Genomic DNA, 25,245 nt, shown 5'->3' with positions numbered 1-25,245 from the left:
AGTTTAAAACTAGATTTAAAAATACACCCTTTGCCTGGCATTCTAACTCACTCAGTGGTACTGTATTGACCTTTTTTCATTACTTGGCCATGCTTTTGCTAGAAATCCTGGATCTGTACATGCCACGTCATGTTTATGGGCTCTGTGGCCCAAAACCCTCCTGCCGCACAGTCAGGAACAGCCAAGTAAGGCAGCGCCGCCCCCCACCCTGTCCATCCAGGCACAGATCTGTAAGAATGAAGGAGGACACATCCAGGGGTGGGGGAGAATTCCACTTTGTTCAGGTTTGTGCTAAAACAACAGATAAGGTTTGGCACCAGATGTCTGGGATGGCTATTTCTACATGCAAAAGTTCCTGTGCACTTCTACTTCATGATGCTACTAATTAAGAATGGCACACACACTGGTTCAAACTGAGCCTGTGTCTACAACAGGGAAGGAGGTGAGGGTGTTATGTTTTGCTTCCAGATTTAGAAGACCACAACTGGTGCTCTTAATGGCAGTGTAACACGTGTTGCCTCACTTCCCTCTGGTCTTAAAACATGTGAGTCACAGTGTAATTAAAGAATTACACTCTGTCTCTTACACTGCAAAAGTTAAATGAGATAAATCAGACTAAGTTTTCTTGTTAAAAAAAAAAAAAAAAGAATCCTATATGTATCGGGTTTTTAAGAATTTTTCAAAACCCCAAGTGTCCTGTATCCTCTTTATATCTAATTTGGTGAAACACTCCAATCACGGATTTAATTTATTCACGTCATTTCTGGAATTGTGGGACCACACATCAAGTCCGTAACTCCTATAGCTTTAAGAGAAGGTAATTCTTGTTTTGGAGTAAGGGAGGTGGCGCCAACTCGCGGCTCCGCCGCTCCCCACCCACCCGCGGGTATTCAGTTTCCCGCTGTTGCCAACCCAGCCCAGCCGCCCAGCGGCGCTCCGGGCAACCGCCAGGGGTGCTGCCCTTCCCACTCAAGGGAGGAGACGGTCGAGGGCAGCCTCCCGGCCCGCGGCTCCCCTGACTCCGTTGCTTCCTGGACGCTGAGAGCGCGCTGGGCGTAGTGACCGGGAGGCGTGGGCCCGGGCCCCCTCCTCGCCTCTGCGAGCCCCGCGCTCCGGCCCACCCAAGAACGCCGGTTCACTCCTTCCCCGAGGGCGCGGGCTGGGGCTCCCCGAAGACCCGCCCACTCGCCGCAGCACTCACAGCTCGCGGTTCTGCTCTCCGCTCGATGCCTTTGCTGGCCCTGCACGCCCTTACCCTCCCCGGCTCTTCCAAGGCCGGGCACACCCACTGCCGCTGCCAGCATTCAGGGCCCTGGCGTCCGAGTTAAACCCCGTCTCCCAACCGTCGTCAGCCCTAGCTGTACACCCAGCCCTTCTCCAGGTACCCGCAGATCAGAACGGAATACAAAGAGGCCTGCGCTCCCTGAGCCTTCGCTGTCGCCACACCCGCTCGTGCCCACTCTTCTTCGACCTCCGCGAGGGCTGGACGCTGGTACACCCTCCTCTCTACGCCCTCCTGCCCCTCCCCCTGTGTCATTAATATCCACTCAGCGTTCCCCGAAATCCCGTGAGCTGGGGCCCTCGACCGTCCCCCTTCGACCTCTCCGCCGCCACTCCCGGCCCCCGGGACCGGCTGGCCGCGCACCCCCACCACAGCAGCGCGTCTGGGTCCCGGCCCCTCCTCCGGGGCCCTCCTCCTCCCTCGCCCCTCCCCAGCCGGGGTGGGAGCGGCGGCAGCTGGAAGAGAAGGGATGAGGTCATCCTCTCCCTCGGAGTCAGCTGGTGGAGGAGAGGAAGCGGGAGGAGGGGGCGCGCGCGAGGGGAGGAGAGGAATGTGCAGGTCGGAGGAGCGCCGCGGCGGCCGCTGCTGCTCCTGCTGCTGGCGGCGGCGGCGGCTCGAGTGGCAGCCGCGGGGCTGGGACAGCGAGGAGCGCGGGCGGCTGGCAGGGGCGCGCGCGGGGCGCCGCGAGCAGCTTGGCTCCGCGCAGGCAGCCAGGCGGCGCTCCTGCCGGCCCCAGGCGCGCCGCTAGCCCGGCCCAGCGCCCAGCCCGGCGGGCGGCGGCGGGCGAGCCGGCGCAGGAGCAGGAGGAGGGGGAGCCGCGCCGCCAGGGAGGGAAGCCGGGGCGAGGCGAGGAGGTGGCGGGAGGAGGAGACAGCGGGGAAAGGTGTCAGATAAAGGAGGGCTCTCCTCCGGTTTGGAGTCATCATGGCCGCTAAGTCAGACGGGAGGCTGAAAATGAAGAAGAGCAGCGACGTGGCGTTCACCCCGCTGCAGAACTCGGACCACTCGGGCTCGGTGCAAGGATTGGCTCCGGGCTTGCCGTCGGGGTCGGGAGCCGAGGACGAGGAGGCGGCCGGGGGCGGCTGCTGCCCGGACGGCGGCGGCTGCTCGCGCTGCTGCTGCTGCTGCGCTGGGAGCGGCGGCTCGGGCGGCGGCTCCGGGGGCTTGGGCGGCCCGGGCGGCGGCGTTGGCGGCCCGGGCAGCAGCGGGGCGGGCTCGGCGGCGCTGTGCCTGCGCCTGGGCAGGGAGCAGCGGCGCTACTCGCTGTGGGACTGCCTCTGGATCCTGGCCGCCGTGGCCGTGTACTTCGCGGACGTGGGCACGGACATCTGGCTTGCCGTGGACTACTACTTGCGCGGCCAGCGCTGGTGGTTCGGGCTCACGCTCTTCTTCGTGGTGCTCGGCTCGCTCTCCGTTCAAGTGTTCAGCTTCCGCTGGTTTGTGCACGATTTCAGCACCGAGGACAGCGCCACAACCGCAGCTGCCTCCAGCTGCCCGCAGCCTGGAGCCGATTGCAAGACGGTGGCCACCAGTGGGTCTGCAGCCGCGGAAGGCGAGGCTCGTCCTTCCACGCCGCAAAGGCAAGCATCTAACGCCAGTAAGAGCAACATCGCCGCCACCAACAGCGGCAGCGACAGTAGCGGGGCCACCCGGGCCAGCGGCAAACACAGGTCCGCGTCCTGCTCCTTCTGCATCTGGCTCCTGCAGTCACTCATCCATATCTTGCAGCTCGGGCAAATCTGGAGGTACCGTATCAGGGGTGGGGAAGAGGGAGATGTGCTGCTGCTACTACATCCTCACTGCTTTGCTTTTGCACGGAAATTGTTTAGGGTTGCTCTGATAGTTAACCTTGGCACCTTTTTTTGTTTTTTTTTTTTTTTTTTTTTTTTTTTTTTTTTTTTCTTAAACTGGGTTTCGCATTTTGAAGATTTGTGATCACATCCTAGGGTGGGAGGGAAGTGAGAAACAAGGGTCAGGCAGCAAAGTGGTTTTGATCAACCTATCCCTTCTGTGTTCCAACTCTGCTTTACTAGCTTCTCTATGTTTATATGCTACCCCCTCCCCATTTTTAGTGACATTATTTCAGTGAGTAGGAGAGGATTCTTGACACATATTCTAAAAATACTTTTTTATTATGTCGAATTCTAGGTGTATATTGCAATTTGGATGGCTTCTTTTGTTCCATGTTGCTAATTCTAGTTATATGGGAATTCTTACTGCTGTGAGGTACCCATCTTTTAATTCTCACTGTTGGAGAAGTACTGCTCTCCAAGTAAAAAGCTTAGTTGGTAGAAGGCTTGTCTTTTTCTTGGAGAACACCTATACCTGTATCTCTATCTATAATCTATATTTATATCTATCTCCAAATATGAGTAAGTACACTTTATGGGGCCCAGACTTACCTTTATGATGCACTTTGTGATTATTTACCATACCCCCATATTCTGATTTCTCATACAACTGAGAGCCCTTGGAAAAGGGGTAGTGCGTCTTATAAACTTTAATTGTACTTAGCACCTTTATTGGTTGCTCTGCTACTTGTCATCTGATCTACCAAGTCTTTTCACACAGATATCACTTCCACTTAGGAACTAGAATACAAGGCTAAACTCTCTGGGCAGAGAGAGCTGTCATTTGAGCAGTCACTGCCTAGATTTAAGAATATAATGAAACAGTTTGCTCAGAAATATGTTCCTCCAACTTTTATATGTTTTTAATGGCTTTTTGAAGCAATATTTTATACCTACAAAAAAGTTCCTTGTATTGAAGCATTTCGATGTTAACATTCCAGAGCTTTTGGGGTTTCCAATGACTTGATAAATGTGTAGTCTAAGTAAAATGAGAAAACTTCCTCGTAAGTACACCAATGTGGGGCTATATGCTGCTAGACTGGTGTCCATTTCAATTTCATTCATAGTAACCTTTGTGATAAGGACATTAGAAATTATTAACTCTACTGAGGTATTCCATGTGGAAAGGACTCAGAGAATTTGTGGAATGAGACTAAATACTTCTTTTATTTGAGGGGAACAGTAGTGTTTTCATTGAGAAGAGCAAATGTGGTTATTTTGCAAACTTTCCTGATACCATTGCTTTATAAAGCAGGGAAAACATTGTCTTAGATGGTGATGTGAAACTTTTTTTCCAAGCATATACTTTCTGGGAAAGGGGTGTATGATATGCAGTTAGACAAATTGATGGTGGAAACCTCCATGTTTTGGACTCAAAGGACTTTGAAATGTCAGTTAAATGTGATAGCTGTTATGTTCCATGAATGACTATTATGAAGTTGACAGCTTGATTCTCTTATTCAAGTTTGATGAATAACTCAAATATTTGTGTTAATTACTGAAATTGTTTAGTGGCTAGGTGTATATGATTAGTAGTTTTAATCTGATAATGTGGAAAATGAATATTAACGTTCTATTTGTTAACTTTTGCAAACTTTATGCAGGATTTGGAAATCACTTATTTTCAATCATATTTAAAATGTTTACATTTATGTCAATAATGCAAACACTTCTCAATATATTAACTGAAGAACTATCCATTGCTTCCAACAGATTGCTACTTTGTGAAAAATATCATATCAAATTCTGTAAACTGAAAAATAGTTTTAATTAACATTGTATTTCCCAGTGGAAAAATGACATTTAGTTATCTCAGGACATAAAATGCAGAAAGTGAGAAATAATTCAGAAAAGGAAGGGCCTAAATACATGTCAATGAGACCATAGCCACTGGGTCAACTGGCCATATGGAAAAACTGATCAAGGGGGAGGAGGGATGGAAGGGTAAGGTTTCATGCAGAAGGAAAAGCACAGGCTGTCCAACAAATGCATTAACCAACCCAACCCTTGGAGAAACTGTGTTCACACACGACTCCTCTTTGTTAAGTATTTCTACAATGTTTTCCTTAGAGGTTTTGAAATTTTTCCTGCTAATGTTTGGTTGTCTAGGAGGAAGTATTGTTGAAAATATTTTCAGATACTTATCTATATTTTCAGAATAATATGCTTCATATGTAAGTCTGAATTATCTAATCTAGCTGTTCTTGGATTCTAGTTAAGATATTTGGAGGCTAGTGGGGTAACTTGGTGATTCTAGTTAAGATATTTGGAGGCTAGTGGGGTAACTTGGTGGAAATATGATCTAAGACTCAGCCTCACTTTCTCTTTATGAAATATGTTTAAACAAACGAACAAACAAACTTTAGCCAAATGTAGGACATGAGAAAGGGATCAGAAAGTTCATGGAATTCAGTTGGATTCTGAATTGTTTCAGCTTTTCCGAGTGTGGAATATTGGAATGAAACTTGGTAGCAGATGCATCTTTGAGATGATAAGCTGGTGAAATGCAGTTCATCTCAGATTTTTGTATCAGACCATTATCTTAGACCATGAGGTGCCTTAAATTAGAGCACCTTTCTGCTTCTTCTAGCTTTTCTTTTCCACACATTATACACAAATGTTGCAGAAACACCAAGGTTCTGAATGGTTCAAAGCTCTGAGGTCATTATTCATGTTTTAACATGCTACTTTCTAAGATCAGTAAAATAGATTTTAGCTAGGTTGGTAGCTTTTCCTTGTATTTCCATGAAATTCTAGTTATTTTAGGTAAGAGCACCATTCTAAAAGCCTCCAAAGATACAATCCTTTGAAATAACATCAAAGTGTTTGCTTGTTCAGAAATAGCTATTTGAAACATTTTGGGCAAGATTTGAATGTATTTATACATTTATTACAAATGCAACTGCTGAAAGCAATGATACGTATTCATTTTAATTAAGGTTTACTAATGGGAAATTAATGGCAGCTTTTAAAGTCACAGGAGTTGATTCTAAGAAAGAGCCATTTGAAATAATGAAGTCAACTTTTGCTACCATGTGAAATGAGCAATTATGACTTTAAAGGAAATGTGCCTTCAAATGAAAAAGTACTTTTTTTTTTCTTGTTCATTTCATATGATTTCAGAAGTTACTAAGAGGGTAGTTCAACCAGTGGGAATCACAAATGCCCCATCAGAACAGTTTTTAGTCTTCACACTCATGATCAATTATATCTAGATGCCCTTTTCCTTCAGAATTTATGACTCACTCTTAGAATTCTACCTTAATTTTTCCTGTGTATGTGTAGTATGTATATATTTGTTTGTCTTCTAAAGGCAAGGAGGCATATTGCAAAAAAGTTAATGAGTCAGTCGATGGTAGAATGGGTTTTCTTTTTTTATTATTTTACTATTTTGGTTTTTGTTTCTGAGTATCTATCATGAGGGTCCTGTGGAGAACACTTGGTGAAAGAACATTTCTGCTTTTCTCATGCTTGATAGTCCATAAGGTCTAATATGTGTCCCTTATTCCAGTAAATTGGAAAATGGCAGGTTAAATGGAGTTAAACAGATCTCTCTACAGCAGGACTTCTCAGAACCTTTAATAAGCTAGTTTGCAGTTATCAATAACTTTTTAAGGGTATACTTACTAAATACTGTTGTGATGATGTGGCACTTAGGGAACTTCGAGAAACATTGTTCTAAGTCATTCATAAATCTGGCCAAACAGTAATAATAATAATAATAATAATAATAATAACAATTTTATATAGCACTTATAAAATTCATAAATATTTTTATACTCTTTATAACCCAAGAGAAAATCGTTAGTATCTCTCTATATATAAGAAAACTGGCTTAGAGAGATTCATTAACTGTCACAAAATTCCCTCTCCATTATGTAATACAGTTAGGAGCCAGGCCCACCTTACCCTAAATTTTGTGTTCTTTTGGGATCAGTTAGCTTACCTTGAACTTCCAACTTGGATAATAATGACAACAATGTATGACAATGACTCTTTACATTCACCAAGCATGCCAAAGTGGGAGAGGAACTGCCTTTTCAACAGGATAGGAGATCCATCCAGTAACACACCTAGTCAACTGGCAGAATAGCAATCAGGCCACAGCTTCTCTGATCTTAAGGCCAGTTACACTGTGTGGACATGCTGAGCTTGTTACATTAAATCCCAGCCCAGTAACATGGTCTTGCAGTGCCATTAATGATTAAATGGCGGAATGTATGTGAACATGTGGAAAGTGCTTTGCAGGTGATAAAGAGGGTAGAGAAATAGCATCTAGGTTATACCTTTGAGTACTGAAAAAGTACTTTATTGATTTGGAGTTAGTTCTGAATTCTGATATAGGTCAGGCAGGATGAGTGGTCACTTTCCTGTATATTTGTGTTCCCTCTACTACATATTAATTAATTTATTCATTCAACATATAGTGAGTCCCTACTCTATGCAAAGCACTGTGTTAGTTGCCAGCTACCCCAAGCTGGATAAAATACACATCACCTTTCAGGGATTCTACTGTCTGGTGAGGAAGACAAAAAAGTAAACAGACAATTTCAATACCAGGAAATAAATGCTATGATAGAAATAAAAAACCCAGACCATCTTAGTGATTCAGGTGAGACCCTGGGGGATGTTTGAGTGAAGGTTTGAATGGTGAGAAAATCTGCTGTCTGAATTAAAGTGGGACATTGACCTCAGAGCCTTGGATATGACTTTGTGTAAAGGAACAGGGTAGAGAGGGGCAAGAAGAACAAGGCCTGTTAAGTGTGTGATTTGAATAGAAAGGGAGTGAGAGAGAGTAGCTAGAGGTGAGGAGGGAGAATTCGTTGGGTCTACAATGAAAGGGATCTAGATTTTATTCTTTTTTTTTTTAAGATTATATTTATTTATTTGAGATGGAGTGAGAGCAAGGGAGAGCGAGAGTGCTAGAGAGCACAAGGAGGGGGAGTGGTAGAGAAAGAGGGAGAAGTAGGCTCTCACTGAGCAGGGAGCCCAATGCAGGGCTTGATCCCAGGACCCTAAGATCTGAGCTGAAGGGACAGGCTTAACCCACTGAGCCACCCAGGCACCCCTAGATTTTATCCTGAAAGCATAGAGGAATCCTTGAAGGAGTCTAAGAGCCAGGGAGGGGAGGAGGGATTGTTAACAAAATGTTAAAACATTGTTTTATCCAAAAGAATGGGACAAAGTTGAATTTCAGAAGACATGTCATCCATTCATTAAAATTTGTTTATTTTAAAGTTTAGATAGAATTGGGGTGTGTAAATAGGCCCAACAAAGGAGGGGGGAGTGATTTTTCAGAAAAACAGATTGATTGAAATTTTTCATTGATTTACACTAAAGTAAAACAATTCATTTTCTGCTACTTTTTGAAGAGATTTTCCTTAGAATATCATGGTTTTCAGCTTATTGAAATGTAGGTTTCTTGGTTCTTAGAAACTTGTCTTTCTCTTTTGTTAACATTTCTCAATTTTCAGAAGACTTTCATGTCTTTCTTATTTGATCCTCTTTGAAGATTTTTGAGGTAGATCTTCCATTTTGCAAATGTGGAAATTGAGATTGAGACTGGTAAGTGTTTTTCTCTTTAGGCCATAGGGTTCTGTACCGATTCTAGGCTAGAGTTCAGTACTGATGTGGGAGGAAAAAAAAACAACAACATGAGAGGTGGTTGATGAGATTGAGGATCATGAGGTAGAAAGGAAGGCTGAGAAGTTCAATGCTGTCTTGTAAGTACTGAAGGTTTGTAAGGAGAAGGAGGCATTGGACTTTTGTGTAGGGCCTCTGGGACAAGATGCAGGGGAGTTACAGGAGAAATTTTGAATCAATGTGAGGACACATTTTTTAATTAGTCAAAGGCATCCAAAGATCACCAATAATTCTTTAGAAGCATTGAGTTCCCCACTGTTGGAATAGTTTCCAAAACTATAGGCAGAGTTGCAGAAAAAAAAAAAATTAAGTATCATGCAGAAGGTTGAACTAGAAGATCATCTTCCGGCCTTGAGATTTTATGACAGTTTCCATCATTATGTGCTGCTCCAAACATAGTGGACTAACCTTTGCTGTTTTCATGGATGAAAGAAGTAGGAGTTTGCTTGAAATGCTGCAGTTATGTTACTTTGAAATCTACTCATAGGTTTATGGACCTGGTGTTTTGCTGGAGCATCACAAATCTATGTAACCTCCTTGAGTGCTGAGCTTGGTATTTAAATCTCTGAGTTACCTAACAGATATAAATCCACACAAAAGCAGACAGTCCTCTGTGCACTTACTGGGGATTCTATATGAGTTGGAATAATTTATGCATAAATCTGTGTGGTCGATATACCTATTTCAGTATCTTTGCAATAACTAGTGCAAAAGTTATATTTTTTCCATTCACTTGAACTATATCCTGTTTACTTCACAAGGGTGAAAAAAAAATGTAATGCTTCTTACATTATGATGGAATTGCAGACTTCCTTCATGGAGCAGTTAAAAGTAATATCTATACAAATGGATGCTGTCATTTTTTAACAGTATCCATAAATCCCTGGGTCAGTAGCTTTGAAGGTGTTTGCTCACTCACTTACAAAAAACGTCTTAATGTTTGAATATCCAAGTACACAACTTGCTATTAAACATGTTCTGTACTTTACATTTCAAATGAAATCGCCTACCTGTGATATTAAATAGCACCAATCACTGAGTAACAGATAAACAGAATGATTCCCCTTTATATGGACTCACTGGCTAATCCAGTGTCTTGCTTTAGAATTTGAATGGTGCACTAACTAGGCCTATGGAAGCAAGACTTAGGGATTAGGACTGGATTTAAATTGTTATGCATTATCATATATATATGATGCAATGTGCTGCTAGTAGTGAGAAAGTGCTTATCAGATGTAATTTTATACAATAGTTGTAATGTGTTGGTGGATGTCAGGGAAAAATAAATTCTCTTGAATGACATTGCCTAATTCTGACCACCACTGAGTGACTTCCTTCTAGCTATATGCTGGTGTCGCTGGTAATTGATAGCATGGCCAGTCAGGAGGCAACACCACAGGCAAGTCCTTGTGAAGTTCCTCTAGTAGTTGTGAAAGTTACATGAAATAAGAAGAGATACTCAGTGAATATTTACTGAACCGGGAATGAAGCCCAGGCATTATAAAGGGCTGAATGTGTTGCTTGTTTGTTTGCTTCTTGAGTTTCCAAGGGTGCAGTGAATCAGAAAGGGTGTTGTTACCTAGAAAAGATACACCCATGGCCCCGGCGCGCGCGCTCTCTCTCTCTCTCTCTGTCTCTCTCTCCTTTGGATCTCTATTTATGATCTAAAATATATTTATGTATGGGATGATTTCTGTATTTCTGGTACTTCTATTTGTCTATGCACAGAAAGTTTGTAGCATCTGCTATTACTACTAAACTCCCATCAATACCATAATTCTTATTACCATGAAACAGTAATTACCTGCCTTGTATACATGCAGAGCTAGTATAGATTACTAATTGCAAAAGAAACTAAAGAAGGGTTAAAATGGAAATAAGTCAGTCCAGAAATTTTCTAGAAGTAATAATCTGAATGACAATAGTAGATCTCTTCCAATCCTAAGATGATGTGTCAAAATTAGACCATCAATGATGGTTCCTCTTTACAAAGGCAGCTGTCCTTTGGGGACCTGGAGTATGTGAGAAGTTAGAAGAGATGACTTGGCTGTTTGGTAGCTCAGAGCCCAGGCACATCACCTAAGAGCTCTCTTACCCATGGAAGCAAGATGACATAGCACAGATCCTGGGTTCTGACAAAGTTTACATATACTTTTTGTTTCCTTCTTCTGAGTCTTCATTTTCTATGGGTGGTCATAAGTAACATTCAAGGTTCTTTCCAGGTCCCAAATGCTCATTTTGCTTTTCTTACAGTTCTTTCTATTTGCCCAGTCCCCAGAGTACGTGCACCAACCACAGAGTCTGTACGTGTTCTTCCAAGACCATCATTATAGCATTTCTCTGGTTACCTAAGTCAAAGGGCATCTATGAGGGACTTGCCAGAGTTGATAACATTAGTGTCTAACCTCTAGGAACTGATATGATTTCATACATGAAGAGAGAATCTTAAGCTTATTTGCATAATGTAACTTATTTTGTGTCATTTCTGAATTTTAGTTATAATCAAATAACACCATATTCACAAAAACCCATATCTAAGTATTTGAAGCTGATGTGGAAATGGAAAGTATTTCCATATCACTTATGCTAAGATATCTACCATGTAGACCTGGGAAGCCAAAATTACCATTTCTATTTCAGGTAGTGAGGTATGCACCACTGGGGTGCTATGATTAGCAAATAAGAACAGTGCTTCATGACCTTAAAAAGAGTTATCCATAATGCCGATGAGAAGGCTGTAGTCAGAGCTAGGTTTGCTTTAAAATTAAAAGCCTATACTGGGTTACATTGTCACTGATTTCGTATGCTAGAAATTGAATTTAAGCTCTATACAGAGACTATCTCCAGGCCTGTACTCATTAAGGAATAGGGATCTGTTACTCTCTGCTAGAACAAGAGAGCAGCACATTAACCTTTGCTGGATAGGAATTGCCTGGATCTCTAGGATGTTAGACATCTGTCATGAAGCTGAACAATTTTCAACCCCATGACGAATTTCAGAAATTTAATTTTTTAAAAAAATTTAAGCATCTATTTTAAAGTGATCTGAAGTGTGTCAAACTATTTTTTCATCTTCATGATTCATAAGTAGGCTGTTTGAATCAGTTCTACTTCTTTTGTTTAATTTATGCACATGCCCTGTTTTCCTGTCAGGGGAATCCTTTTATATAAACAGAGCAGTGGGCAGTGTGTGGGGTAGGTGAGGATTAGTCAAACAGAAAATCATGCATATATAGAAAAAGTAAGATCTACAGTGAATACGAGTCTTAGAAGACTTGGGTTGACTTTGACTTGTCTTCCCATCAAGTACACTGTATTTAAGAAAGACAAAGTCACCTTTCTGAACAATCTGAGAGATTTCATCCATGTTTAAAGCTGTTGGACTTCTTTCTGAAGCTTAGATAATAGTCATGAAAAAAGATATGGGGATTCTTTACTTTTCAGGTCTTTTTTTGGTAACAGAGAGTCAATAATCAAAACAAAGGTAGCCCTTGTATCAGGAACTATAGCAAAATTGTCCTCCATTACATTCATCTTTGGTTTATGGCCCAGTCACTGTATCAGTGTAACAATAACAATGAAGAAATGATCCTTTAGCAAAGCAGGGGAAAGAATTTGTAAAGATTTCTTTGTTTTGGTAGATTTGCAGCTCATTAATTAATTTCCTGCTTTACAAAAGTAAAATTGTTAACAATTACTTTTTTTTAAATGTAGGTCAATTCCTGAAGACTCTCCAAAGAGATTTGCAGTACTTGGATCTGTTATTTTAATATAAATTAGGAAGTATGTCCCATAGGGTTTCATATTTCCAGGAGATGTGCTATTAAGAGTAGTAGTCCCAGATGTCCTATATGAATTTTGTTGATTTGGTGATGGTTGGGTTTGAAACATTGAGATCTACACAGGAACAGGTAATGTGACAGTTTTCTAAGAAGGGCATAAATATTATCTGTGTTCATACTTTTGAAAAGTAGTCAGTAGTTAAGGTCACTTAAGGACATAATGTCTACCTACTTTAAGATAAGGTTGAAATCATGGGGCACCTGGGTGGCTTGGTTGAGCATCCCACTGTTGGTTTCAGCTCAGTTCATGATCTCAGCGTCATGCAGTTGTACCCATGTCTGGCTCTGCACTGGGCATGGAGACTGCTCAAGATTCTCTCTCTCCCTCTGCCCCCCCCCATAACTAACTAACTAACTAACTAACTAAATAAGTAAATAAAAGTTGGACTCAAATTAATGAGGGAGGAAACCTGAAGTTTCTGTCAAGGAAGCGTGAGCAAATACCCTGGAAATTATCACTGAGTTCCATTCTTTGATCTGCTCATAGAAGATGAAGGTATTATAAATAAGGCATGCACTCATTAGCTTGAGGGATAAAATCTGGCCATGAGAGAAGGGCATGAGAGAAATGAAAAAAAACGTAGAATTTTTTCCAAAATCAGAGGGTGAAATTTCAATTCTTATTAGTATGAATGGGAAAATTGTACTGACACCCACTATAAAACTCATCACAGCAAAGCTGAAAGTGAGGCTTCACTAGCCAGGCCAAGATTTCATTAGAGGAGTTGGTTCTAGGAACAAAGGAGAAAAACTTCAGTTGTGAAAATTCTTAGGTTTAGGTCAATTTGATATTGAGACCAGTGGGGTCTGTAGTTTGGAGGTGTTTGACTTGAGAGTCCTGTGTTAGTACACAGATCAAAAGTCAGTGGCCATCACAAATGAAGCATAATAGAAATCTGGGAATCCAAGGGAGGGCCAGGAACAAACAAACTTGTAAAGGTAAATGAGAATCTGAAATCAAGGGCATTATGAAAGCAAAGTGTAACCACTGTGCTTCATGATATAAAACTGAAGGGAAATTTGCTTTTCTATATTCTCATTATACAATTTCTGCCTGGTCAGATATTAAGAGTAAGGCTTCAGCCTGGAGGTCTGCTTCTGATTCCAAGGAGTGGAGAGCAAAGTGCAGGGATCACAGGTAGGTTCTCACTCAATAGCTGTTGATATGTGCAAATTTAACAGTCCACTGACTAAATCATGACTGGGTCACTGTAATCAGTTGCTGAGAATAGAACGACAAAAATAAGTGATCTTTTAATCATGGATCCCACAAACATATGCTTTAAATTATTGTAAGGAGCATATGTGAAAAAGAACATGCTTTATTAATAAAAGGTTAATAAAAGGTTTATTGTCGAGGAAAGGAGGCATGTCACGTTCATACCTCCAAATCTGTCTGTGATGTTGTGTTAAGAGTGGAGCCATTGGCCTGCAACTCAAGGTGTAGGATCTGAAGCCTGCGGTGTCCTCATCTCTCAGAAGTGTCTCAGGAATGCAGAATTTCAGGCTCACCGTGACCTAGTGAATCATTACCTATGGTTGAACAAGATCCTCTGGGGATTAGTATGCACACTGACATTTGAGAAGCAGAGGGAGAGTAATCCCTCTTAACTGAAATGGTCAGGGAAAGTTACTCAACTGAATACTAATGGAAACTAAGGTTGGTACAGATGTTTTCACTAGCTTTCTCACCCAAGTCAGCTCTCCCACTGTGAAAGCAAGGGCTGGTGCTTAGAAATGGTAACAGTGGGATCTCCTTATAGGCAATGCTATAAGCGAAGATATGAAATCTTCCATTGACAAAGAAAGTGAAAAGTTTTAATAAAATCTTTATTAAAAATCCATTACTTTACAGTTTTGCTGTTCACAACTGATCTCTAGGAAATTAGTTCAGGACATTGGTCACCCACCTCTTATGGTTTTATTTATTTATTTATTTATTTAGATTTATGTATTTATTTGAGAGAGAGAGAGAACGAGCATGCACACATAGAGGGAGGGGCAGAGGGAGAGAATCTTCCAGCAGACTCCCTGCTGAGCACGGAGCCCAGCAGGGGCCTGGATCTCACAACCCATGAGATCATGACCTGAGCTGAAACCAAGAGTTGGATGCTTAACTGGCTGAGCCACCAAGGTGCCCCTCGGTGTTTTATATGTACTCAGGCCTATGGCATTCAGTCCTTGGAATGGAGTGGACAAGGTGTGATGAGAGAGGGAAACAGACACTAAGGAAAGTACTGGATTCAGAGTAAGCAGACAGAGGAGAGAGAAAAGGGAGAGGGATGCAGGGCGGCGGGTTCTGGCCAAGACATAATGATTGCTGTCTTTACTCAGAGACATGGAGCTGGCTGCTGGTGGTGTTCCTTCCTATTCATAAGCTTCTGAAAAAGCAGCAACCCTCAGGGTGAGCAAAGGACATCATTCTCACTGGCTGTTGAAATAGTTGAGAGGGAAGTCAGGTTCTGGGCATCTTTCACCCCAGCTTTTAGTCTGATAGATCAAGCAGCCTCTGTAGCTGCAAGGGGAAGGAGGACTTAAGGGAAGAATAGAAGGAAATGGAACTAGGCTTCCAAGACTGAAAGACTAGGCCCCGGCCAGGAATTCCCAGGGTATTTTTATAAAATGATATGGAAAGATTTCTGATGAACAACCCATTCCATACAGTTCAGCTCCTCCCAATGACCCCAAGACCTATAGGGCAGGCTACATCCTGGGAAGATTTCATGCTTTATTATTTGCCATCCTAAGTGAGAAGTAGAACAGTCAACATTATGACAAAATATGTCAGTGTCTGGGTTGTAGAATAAGAAGGTAATGAGAATGTTGCCTTATCAAATGTATATTCATGTAAAGGTGTTACCAGTTTCCTGAGGTCACGTTCAGCAAAGTAGAAAAAGGATGACCTTCCCAGAAATGCTCCTTTTCAAAGTAATAGTATTCTAATTTCCCTTTTGTACAACAGCTGGTGTTGCTATGCTGTCACTTTTGTTGCTAGGGCTCCTTCCCCCATCTATGTGCTAGAATGTGATTGTTTCCATCAGTGTTCTTAAGTGTTTCCATGGAGAGTTACTAAGTTAATTTTTCTAGGTCTGTGCTACCAGTAGGTGTGGTCACCCTGCCAGGCTCTAGACCCTCATGGCTGGCTTTTCAAAATGGTAGCTATGAACTGCACATATCTGTTGAACATTTGAAATGTGGCTATTCCCCATGGATGTGCGTCCTAAGTGTCAAATACCCTGGGGATTGTGAGGACTTAGTGTGGAAAAAAAAGAGGGGGTGATAAACATCTCACTAATATTATCTGTACTGATTATATGTTGAACTGATAACATTTTGGATATATTGGGTTAAATAAAATATATTGTTAAAATTAATTTCACCTGTTACTTTTTATATTTTATAAATGTGACCACCAGAAAATTAAAATTACATACACGGCTTGAACTTTATTTCTCTTGGGCAGAACTGCTTTAGGTAATATGCAGAACTCAGTTCTCAAGAAGTAAACAAAATCCTAAGTGAAATGTCTCAAAATACAAAGAAAAAAATTTACTAGACGTTACCAGAGAAAGAGCAGTGGGTTGTTTCACTGTGGAAGCAGGTTGACTTAATGGATTTTACAAATAAGATTACCTGCTGGTAAAAACTGACTCTTTGGGATATAAAACCCCTAATGTGAATAAAGCCCATTGTCTTCCCTGCTTTCTGCTTTGCTTAAGGCCTAGTGACATGCTGTGCCTATTTGGTGGTTTAATAAATAGTATTTGATCATGACAATAAGGACTAAATCTTTGTTAAGTGCTGTTTCAGCCTGCCAAATACGTTGGCTCATATTAAACCATCCAAGCTTCTCTTCAATCTATCAAGGTAGTTATTACTATTGTTCTTATTTGAGGATGAACTCCCTGGGTTTCAGAGGAGATAGGAGACTGGCCCAAGTGCACACAGCTGCTAATTAGCAAGCATCTGCGCTCACAATCATGACTTCAGTTTCGACATCTTGTGCTTTTCCCACACTATCTTACTATTCGATTAATCCAAGAGAACCAGTGGGAGGAGTATTTCCTGCCTTCTCATACTGGCAACTGATAAAACTTGGAACGGGCTCAGTTTTACCATGTCATCCATGGAAATTAGTTAGGACCAGTTTTGAGATTTTGCTCTGGCTACCAAGAAAGAGACATATCCAAGGAGAGAGGCCAGACTTGATTCTTGATTTCTCAACTATAAAATGGTGGGTGGGAGTTACATTAGATAATTTCTGAAGTCCCTTTCTACTCTGTGAAACCTGGTACCTATGTGGAGCTTATCAACTCCTTTTTATACACCTTATTGAATACTCATGTGGGAACTAATATTCTTGCTTTATTGACCAGGGCTAGGTTTCTGATAAACTATTCCAAATTGATTGATATTTCACACGAAAGTTCAAAAACAGAGACTATGGATCAATTTTATCCATAATGTGTCACTTTCATTTGATAACCTACTAGTAAAATACATGTTCTTTCCATTGGGAAATGCATGACACTAAAGAATACTGAGTAGGCTCCAGCCTCATGTGAATAGCATGTAATTAACCTGTATTTATATCCTCATTTTGCACGCAGTCATGCTTTGCATATATTAGCATTCTCCTCCACATATGTTCATGAATTATGACTTCAGCTACAAGCATGCAAGGCAGAACCCCTCTGTCAGTCACATCTCTTTCTCTGAGACCAGCGAGATTTATGTCTATGTGACATGACTTCAAATTCAACTCCTAAGACCTATCTCAGAGGACCAACTCTATAAAAATCTAGCATATGCAAGTGCTAGAAAATTCATTCCCTAATTCACACAATTCAGAATCTTCAGAATCAGACAGAACTAGTTTTTATAAAGGCAATTCCAAATGCTTATTTATAAAAAACAAAAAATAATTCCCCTCTGCCAATTTAAAAGATGTCCCCACCCCCTGCAACTAGATATGATTTGCTTTGGAAGGGCTTGGTCCTTTTTATAGTTTTTTTGGCAGGGGGTTACTTTTGGTGTGTGTGTGGCATTCAGTGAAAAACAGGCAGAGCTGTTTTTCCTTTTAGTTCAATGGTATCTTTGCAAAATGTAATTTTTCCAGAGAGACTGACAATTTCCAAATATTTTTTGATGTTCCTGACATTAATTGGATTCTGATTTACTGGATTTTTTATCCCAAGTAATATGTTCTAAGAAACATATATATCTCTATCATGGTTAGGGTTTTTCTATGTTTACATCTGATCATGTAATTATGTACGTTGGGACCTGCTGGGAAGAGCAGAAATAATTTAATAAAGCTCAGATGGTCGAGAGTAAAAAGCCTTCATAAAAATTGAGCAAGAATGCGCACATAAAATTTTTTTGAGTAAGACCTAAGAGAGTTCCAAGAAGAACGAAAAGAAGAGACAAAGATATTTCATGGTGTGTTCTGTAAAGTGCCGAAATGGGAAGTGTGAGGGAAAGACTATCAACAGATGAGTTTCCAATTTCTGGCCAAACTAACCAGGACCTCCTTGCTTTCCTGAGGAATCTGGACTTAATTCTACTGGGGAGTGGAAGCTCAGGAACACAGACAGGGATGCATTTTTAAATGGTTACCAAATGGTTACCTTTTATAAAATAGCATAAATATTGGAAATACTGGAGAAGGAGATATCCTGCACTCTTCAGAGGTAGGGAAAAGATATGAATGAGGGTAGACTTGAAACATATTTGGAACTTGAAAATACTCTATAATGAGGGAAAGCACTTAAGTGGGCTTGGACAGTTCTCACGGAAGATTCTGATAGTACTGGTAAGAACTCCACTTAATGAGCTATTGGAAAAGGCATAAACATAAACTGAGTTGGGAGCATGTTAAATAAAGATGCTTTGTAAATGCAGACTGGGCAATTAAAAAAGATTTACCAGAGAAAAGCTAAATACAGTATAGTGGATAATTAATGGGCCTTTGACAACTCAGTAATAAGTACCCTGAACTTTTAAAATAGCACATTAACATCTGTGCATGTTGGAAGGAGGGTTTGTATTTACAATCAACACCAGTTAGCTGGGAAATTTCCCCACAGAAGTTAATTAGGGATTCCCAGTAAAGGAGTCTGCTGGTTAACCTCCTGAGTCAAAGGTGACCCACCGCTATTCATTTATAGCTTTCTTATTGAGCCTAAAAGGAGTTTGGTTACAAATTCCCCTCTCCTTTTCCTCAGCTCCCTTGGCTCTAGACACTATTTTAGCTTTTAGGAAAATAGCTTTTAGCTTTTTATTTTACCTTCCTTAGTTTAGGAAATGAACTTCTGCTCTCTTTGTAGGTAGGGGAATTCCAACCCAAAAAAAGCCTCTGTAAGTGAGGGAGCACCCTCTGAATGGACTGGGTCATTCATTGATCATTAGGTTAGGGTGAACACTCCACCGTTGGTACTTAGCTCAGTGAAGATTCCTCGAAGGAAGGTACTATTGAGACCCAGCCGACTTCTTTTATTTCAGTATATCTTCACTTAATACATCTAAGCAAGTTTTTAACTTTTACTTTTTAGTTAATAGACTTTTTTCTTTTCCAAGCAGTTTTGGGTTCATAAAAAAAATTGAATGGGAATTACAGAGTTCTTGGGTCTTTCCCCTCACCTCCATTTTTCTTAACACTGACATCATATATTTATATGGTACATTTGATACAATTTGTATACAATACAATACATTGTCATTAGCTAACGTCTATACTTTACATTAGAGTTTACCTTCTATCTAGTAAATTCTATAGGTTTCTACAAATGTATACTCACATCTGTTTACCATTACAGTATGATACAGAATCGTTTCACTGTCCTAAAACCCCCTGTGCTCCACCTGTTCATCCCTCCCTATGCCCAACCCCTGGTAAACACTGATCTTTTTACTCTATCCGTGGTTCTGCCTTTTCCAGAATGTCCTGTCCTGTCTTTGGAATCATGTAGTACATTCCCTTTTCAGACTGGCTTCTTTCACTTACAATATACATTTAGGGTTCTTCCCTATGTTTCTGTGACTCAATGGCTTCTTTCTTTCCAGCAGTGAGTAATACTGGAGTGTGTGGACGTACCACAATTATTTATTCACCTACTAAATGACATCTTGGTTGCTTCTGAGTTTTGACAATTATGAATAAAGCTGCTAGAGACATTTGTGTGCAGGTTTTTTTTTTTTTCTGAACCATGTTTTATATATTCTATGAAAAGTTTACAATATTACTTGCAGTTTCAAGTACCGATATACAAATGATCCAGGCACAACTGAGGTCTAATTTTTTCAAATTACAATGTTATAGTTACATTACATTTTGTGTGCAGGTTTTTGTGTAGATGTGCTTTCACCTCATTTGGGTAAATACCAAGGAGCACAATTGCTGGGTGTCATGGGAAGATTGTTTTGTTTTATAAGAAACTGCCAAACCATTTTCTAAGTGGTTGTATCATTTTACATTTCCACACTTAACAACTTTTGAGTACCTACCATGTGCCAAATGCCTCTCATTTGAGGGTACAAAGTGAGTGAGCCAGGACACAAAATGTTATTCTAGAAAGAGTTAAGATACCATGCACTTGTCCAGGTTATAGATAAACCAGAATGTTGGAGTGGTTTACTGATTAGGATCTCTGCTTTATAGTATGTACGACATAATAATTCTTAAATGAGAAATAGGTAATATAATAAACATTTAAATTATAGTAAAATACTACAATTAATCCAATGATGCACTTAAGTAATTTTCTAAAATTATTCTGACTAGACATTGAGATATTGCATTCTGGTACCAACTCTCTGGTTTCACAGGGACGAAAGAAAAACTGTTGGAACAACCCTAGTGTTTTTTTTTTTTTTTTTAATTTACCCTTAGGATTAGTGATTTTCGTGAATTTAAAAACTTGTTCAGTAATTATTTCTTGAAAACTGTAACTATGAGGTAAATGCTTTCTGTTTTTCAGGAAAAAAAATGCAGAGCACATGTGACACACATGCACACACACACACACACACACACACACACACACACCCCTTCTGCAATATTTGGGAGCTCTGCTGAAGACTTAAAAAAATTACCCTGGGGTCACAGCAGCTGATTCACTTACCTTTGCTCAATTTGCCTTTTGCCTTCAGTGGACTTGAATGGAAATTGTACACAAATAAATGGTGGCAAATTGTTTTCTCTACCTTTTAAAAGTCCTTGTCAGGATCTTTATTTGAGTAGTGACAGTATTGGCTAAGATTGAGTGGAATTATTTTTGTAATTCTTTTTTATAATTTTACTTACTTTTTTTTAATTTTTGTAATTCTTTAAACCAGATAATGAATTGAAGTTTTTGTTCTCTTCTATTCAACTGAAGGCACAAATAAGATCGACATGTTAATCCTTGTTAGCCTAAATTATATAACCAGATAATTTTCTTTTTCCCTCTGTACTATGTAAAAACAACCTAGGTGCCAGTGTCAAATGTCTATGCATTATGCCTAAATATTCGTTTCAATATGGGTTCTTAAATTTGTCTCCGTATCTCCACCTTTTTGAGTTTTAAAATTATATGTAAATTTTGTGAAACTGAAAATCTTACGATACGTAAAGACAGTTCTAGGAAGACTATCTGGCTGAAAAGGACACTAAAACTTTATTAAGCTCGTTAAACAGCATCAGTCATTCTGTCTGTTGAGATCTCTAAGCTTTGAAAAGATTGAGATGTTTGCTTCTCTGTCTGGAGTATAAATGTAAGCCTGTTGATTAGAATGGGATAATTTGTGCATGGGCACTTATTTATTATTTATTTGTTTGTTTGTTTGTTTTGCAATTAACAGAGAAATGCTGAAAAATCACTTTTTCCTGTGCTTGAAAGGGAGAACAAAGTTTTAATCTGATATAGACATGAAAGCCCTGAAATCTACCAAATGAGGAATAAGGAGAGAATACAAAAACAATAGAAAAATAAGTGAGTTTCACAGGAACTCTAGTCTAAATGCCATGACTTGCAGCAAAGTGCTGTCTCTCTTTTCCTCTGTATTAGAAATAATTAAACCTGCAGTCCTCCGAGGCTCTTCCTGTGGTCACATGGGAGCATCCTAGGGAAGTGAGAGCAAGATGAACTGGAAGAATGGCAGAGGCCGGGAGGCACAGGTTGTGGATCAGGTGTTTGTAAAACTCACTTGGACCCAATATTTATATACTGGCTTTTGCTTCAGTGATCTCTCTGGCTGTTGGTTTGCAACCCTCTGGAGTTTCCCAGATGAAATTAGGAATTGGTCCCTGGAACATGAGGAGCAGGGAGAGATGGGAAAAAAGAGGCAGACCACGTCAGATAGGTAGGTGGACATTTTAGCGAGCAGAGCGAGCTTGAATGTAAGAGGTTTGTCTTGGGGCTGCTGCAAGATAAGTGGATCCTTGCACCAGTTGCCAGATCTTAAAAGTTTGTATAGAGGCCTTAACCAGGTTCAGTTAAGTATGCTGTGAAGGCATTCTCAACACTACATCATTATTTCCAGGCTGTGTCTTTGGAGCAGGCTCTGGGAGCCAGAAAGACAGGTGGAACCCACATTGCAGGGAAAGGGGCTGGGATGGGGATCTCACCTGGGTCCATCTCACTGGTCAGTTTGTCGTCATATCTTTTCCATGGCCTTCCCCAACACTTGCTTATTTTGGAAAATAGTTATTACAAAATTGATGCTTGGTTTTATCATCCTCACACTAGTTAGTTTCATTTATAAGTTCTGGCCCTTTCTGGAATGTGCACTTTGTGAGAGCAGAAACTGATTTGTTCTTTGCAGTGTCCCCAGCATATAGTATGGTGCCTGGCACATTGTCATTTAATGTACATTTGTTGATTTGGTGAATAAAATGAAAACCAGCAAATTCTTAGAGGATTTTATTTTTATTCCAATGAAAGACAAGTATACTCCTTATCTCTGTTTGTTCTGTTTTACTTGTGAATTTAATCCATAAATTAAAAAAGTATACAATGCCCAAATAGCCCCTTTTAGCATGCCTTTTGCCCTCCCTAGTGACTTTTGAAGTTAACTTTTGCAGTAACTTTTGCAGTCTTGTGTCCTGGGATGCAAAAAGCCCATCCCTCCACGTAGCTAGAGCTCTCCTCACAGTGTGACCAAATCCCCACATAGACCGGTGCTAACTTCCTGTGCGTGTGCAGCAGGCCTCCACCTGGGGGTGGTGGGGAGCCATGTCTCTGAGGCCCCTTGACTTCTGCCCTCCCTGCCTGGGCCAGCACCCCGGGGCATGCACTCCCCTGGGCCCGGATGTCCTGGTTCTGACTAGACAGCTGGAGGCCCTGGCAGCTCTGGCCTTCCCTCCCTCTCCTTCTGTGGTGCAGTCCCCATGCTGTGTGTCTGCTAGGCTTCCCTTCACCCCCACGTCTCAGGTGACTGGGTCAGACTTGGAGCTTCCTGCTGGCGTTTCTTGCTCCATGGGTTGTAGCTACAGAGCGTCAGCCCTGTAAAAGCACTCCTGAGCACTAGTGGCTCTAAGGCACCCTGAGGGCCTTTGAGTCTGGTACCCTGCAGCACAGGGGCCTGCATACACCCCATGCGCCCTGTGCATGCCCGATGGCCCTGAGGCCAGAAATGGGGTTCAGCGGCCTCCACCAGGCCAGTAGATGGAAGGACGGGATTTCTGCAGAGTGAGGACTGACTTTGACCCAAGTGCAGACACCAGGACCCGAGAGCTTCTGGGCTGTAAAGACACTGCATGGTTAAGTTTGCCTGTGGGTTCTCATTGAGAACATCTGAGGAATGGCTGCCCATTGAGAAAACTTCGTGTCCTCCATCTCCGACTCAAGTTGAGTCTGGCCCTTAAAAAAACTGAAACTTGGGTCCTGGTGATTATGCTGTCCCTTTCCAGAAAATAGCCTCAGAAACTTGTCTTTGCATAATAGGTTCCTGCAGTGTGTGTCCCACAGGGGAGATCTCCTGGGGCTTCCTAGTGACAGCCATGGTTTAGGACCCCAGGTGGTCCCATTCTTAATTTGTCTGGTGGAATGGGAGTGAGCAAGAGATACAACTTGCACTATTTCCTTAGACCCTAGCTTACATTTTACACTTAACAATTCTGATTGAACAAAAACAAATGGCAAGGGTAATCATAGTATCACATCAGTTTTGCCTGCTTGCCTGTCGCTGTAAAGTCCACTTATTTATACCAATCCTTTGGAGTCTATTTGTTTTTGCCACTCTCTAGAAAACCAGATGAATTCGTGTGTTTTATTTGTGCTCCATCCTTCTCTTCCTCTCCCTCCCCAGTAATATCACCCTAACTTGGAGATGGTTCCCAAATGCTTCTCCTGACTTACTCCTGCCCAGCTTGCAAGGCTGGGTCTACTTCCCCACACTGACCACAAGGCTATCTCTAAATGTGATTACTTTTCCAGTACACCTTAGTTATGAACTTGCTGTCACTGCCTGTCCCATCACTGTCCTGCCTCCTTAGCATTTCTTGTGAAGTGAGCACAAGCTACATCTGCCTTCCTTTCCCCAGCCTCTTGTTCCTGCAGAGCATACTGTATCCCTTCCCAGAGCAGGGCAAAAGTGTAACCAGGCAGCCCTCTTCCAGACTTGCTTTATAGTTGGTTCTGAACCCCAAGGAAGCTACATGACTTAAAGCCCACTGCTGTTCATGGCATTGACAGTGTAGTAGTTCCACAATACGGTGTCTCCTTGCTCTCATTTGGTTTAGCTTTTGTCTTTTTCAAAACATTCTCACAAACTTTTAGAGCTAAATGTATTTTTAAAGACTTTATTTATTTATTTGAAAGGGAGAATGAGCAAGATAGAGACATGGAGGGGCAGAGAGAGGGGGAGAAGCAGACCCCCTGCTGAGTCCAATGTGGGGAGGGTCCTGATCCCAGGACCCTGAGATCATGACCTGAGTGCAAGGCAGATGCTTAGCCAACTAAGCCGCCCAGGTTAAGTGTATTTCTGTGAAAATTTCTTCTATCACATCAGACTAAGTATTGGAACCTTTTTTTTTTTTTTAAGATTTTATTTACTTATTTGACACAGAGAGAGATAGTGAGAGAGGGAACACAAGCAGGAGGAGTGGGAGAGGGAGAAGCTCCCACCGTGCAGGGACCCTGGTGCAGGACTCAATCCCAGGATCCTGGGATCATGACCTGAGCCCTTCGGGGGGCTCAGATGCTTAATGACTGAACCACCCAGATGCCGCAGTGTTGAAACTCTTTAGAAGAGTTTTCAACATCTGGATAACATAGAAATTTAACTGTGATTTTACTGTTTTCTTCTCAGAGACGTAGATGCTGTCCAACCTATTTTCATTATCCTTAATTTTAACTGGAAAGCTACACTGAAGTTTCTAAACATAATACAAGGTCACCATCATTTTCTTCAATAATAATTAATCTATCCATGCTTGAAATATTATAGTCAAGAATTCATTAGAAGTGTTTACCAAGGTCCTACCCAACGTTAGGCAGCCATTCATGGCAACACTAGCCTCTCTGCTAATCCCATGAAGATTCTTCTCACTTAACAATTATAAGTCTTAGCATGAAGCCATTTTCTTGAAAAATGTTGTTGATGGGAGAAATAAGCACACACAATGTCATCCAATAAAGAAATCCAA

At 41.4% G+C, this 25,245-nt stretch overlaps 1 protein-coding gene across 1 annotated transcript in view; it reads left to right on the top strand.

Annotated features, from left to right (window-relative positions):
* The first annotated feature begins 2,206 nt into the window (after positions 1–2,206).
* Positions 2,207–25,245, top strand: part of LOC111155455 (XK related 4) — a 425,560-nt gene continuing 402,521 nt past the window's right edge. Inside the window, exon 1 of the mRNA XM_022515620.1 lies at positions 2,207–3,027. Coding sequence (XP_022371328.1) covers positions 2,207–3,027 — 821 coding nt within the window. The remainder of the gene's footprint in view (positions 3,028–25,245) is intronic.

Source organism: Enhydra lutris, unplaced genomic scaffold (genome assembly GCF_002288905.1).
Source record: "Enhydra lutris kenyoni isolate GAN:26980312 unplaced genomic scaffold, ASM228890v2 scaffoldscaffold41, whole genome shotgun sequence".
NCBI lineage: Eukaryota > Metazoa > Chordata > Mammalia > Carnivora > Mustelidae > Enhydra > Enhydra lutris.
The sequence above is the reverse complement of the archived record's forward strand: the minus strand, read 5'-3'. Positions and strand labels throughout refer to the sequence as shown.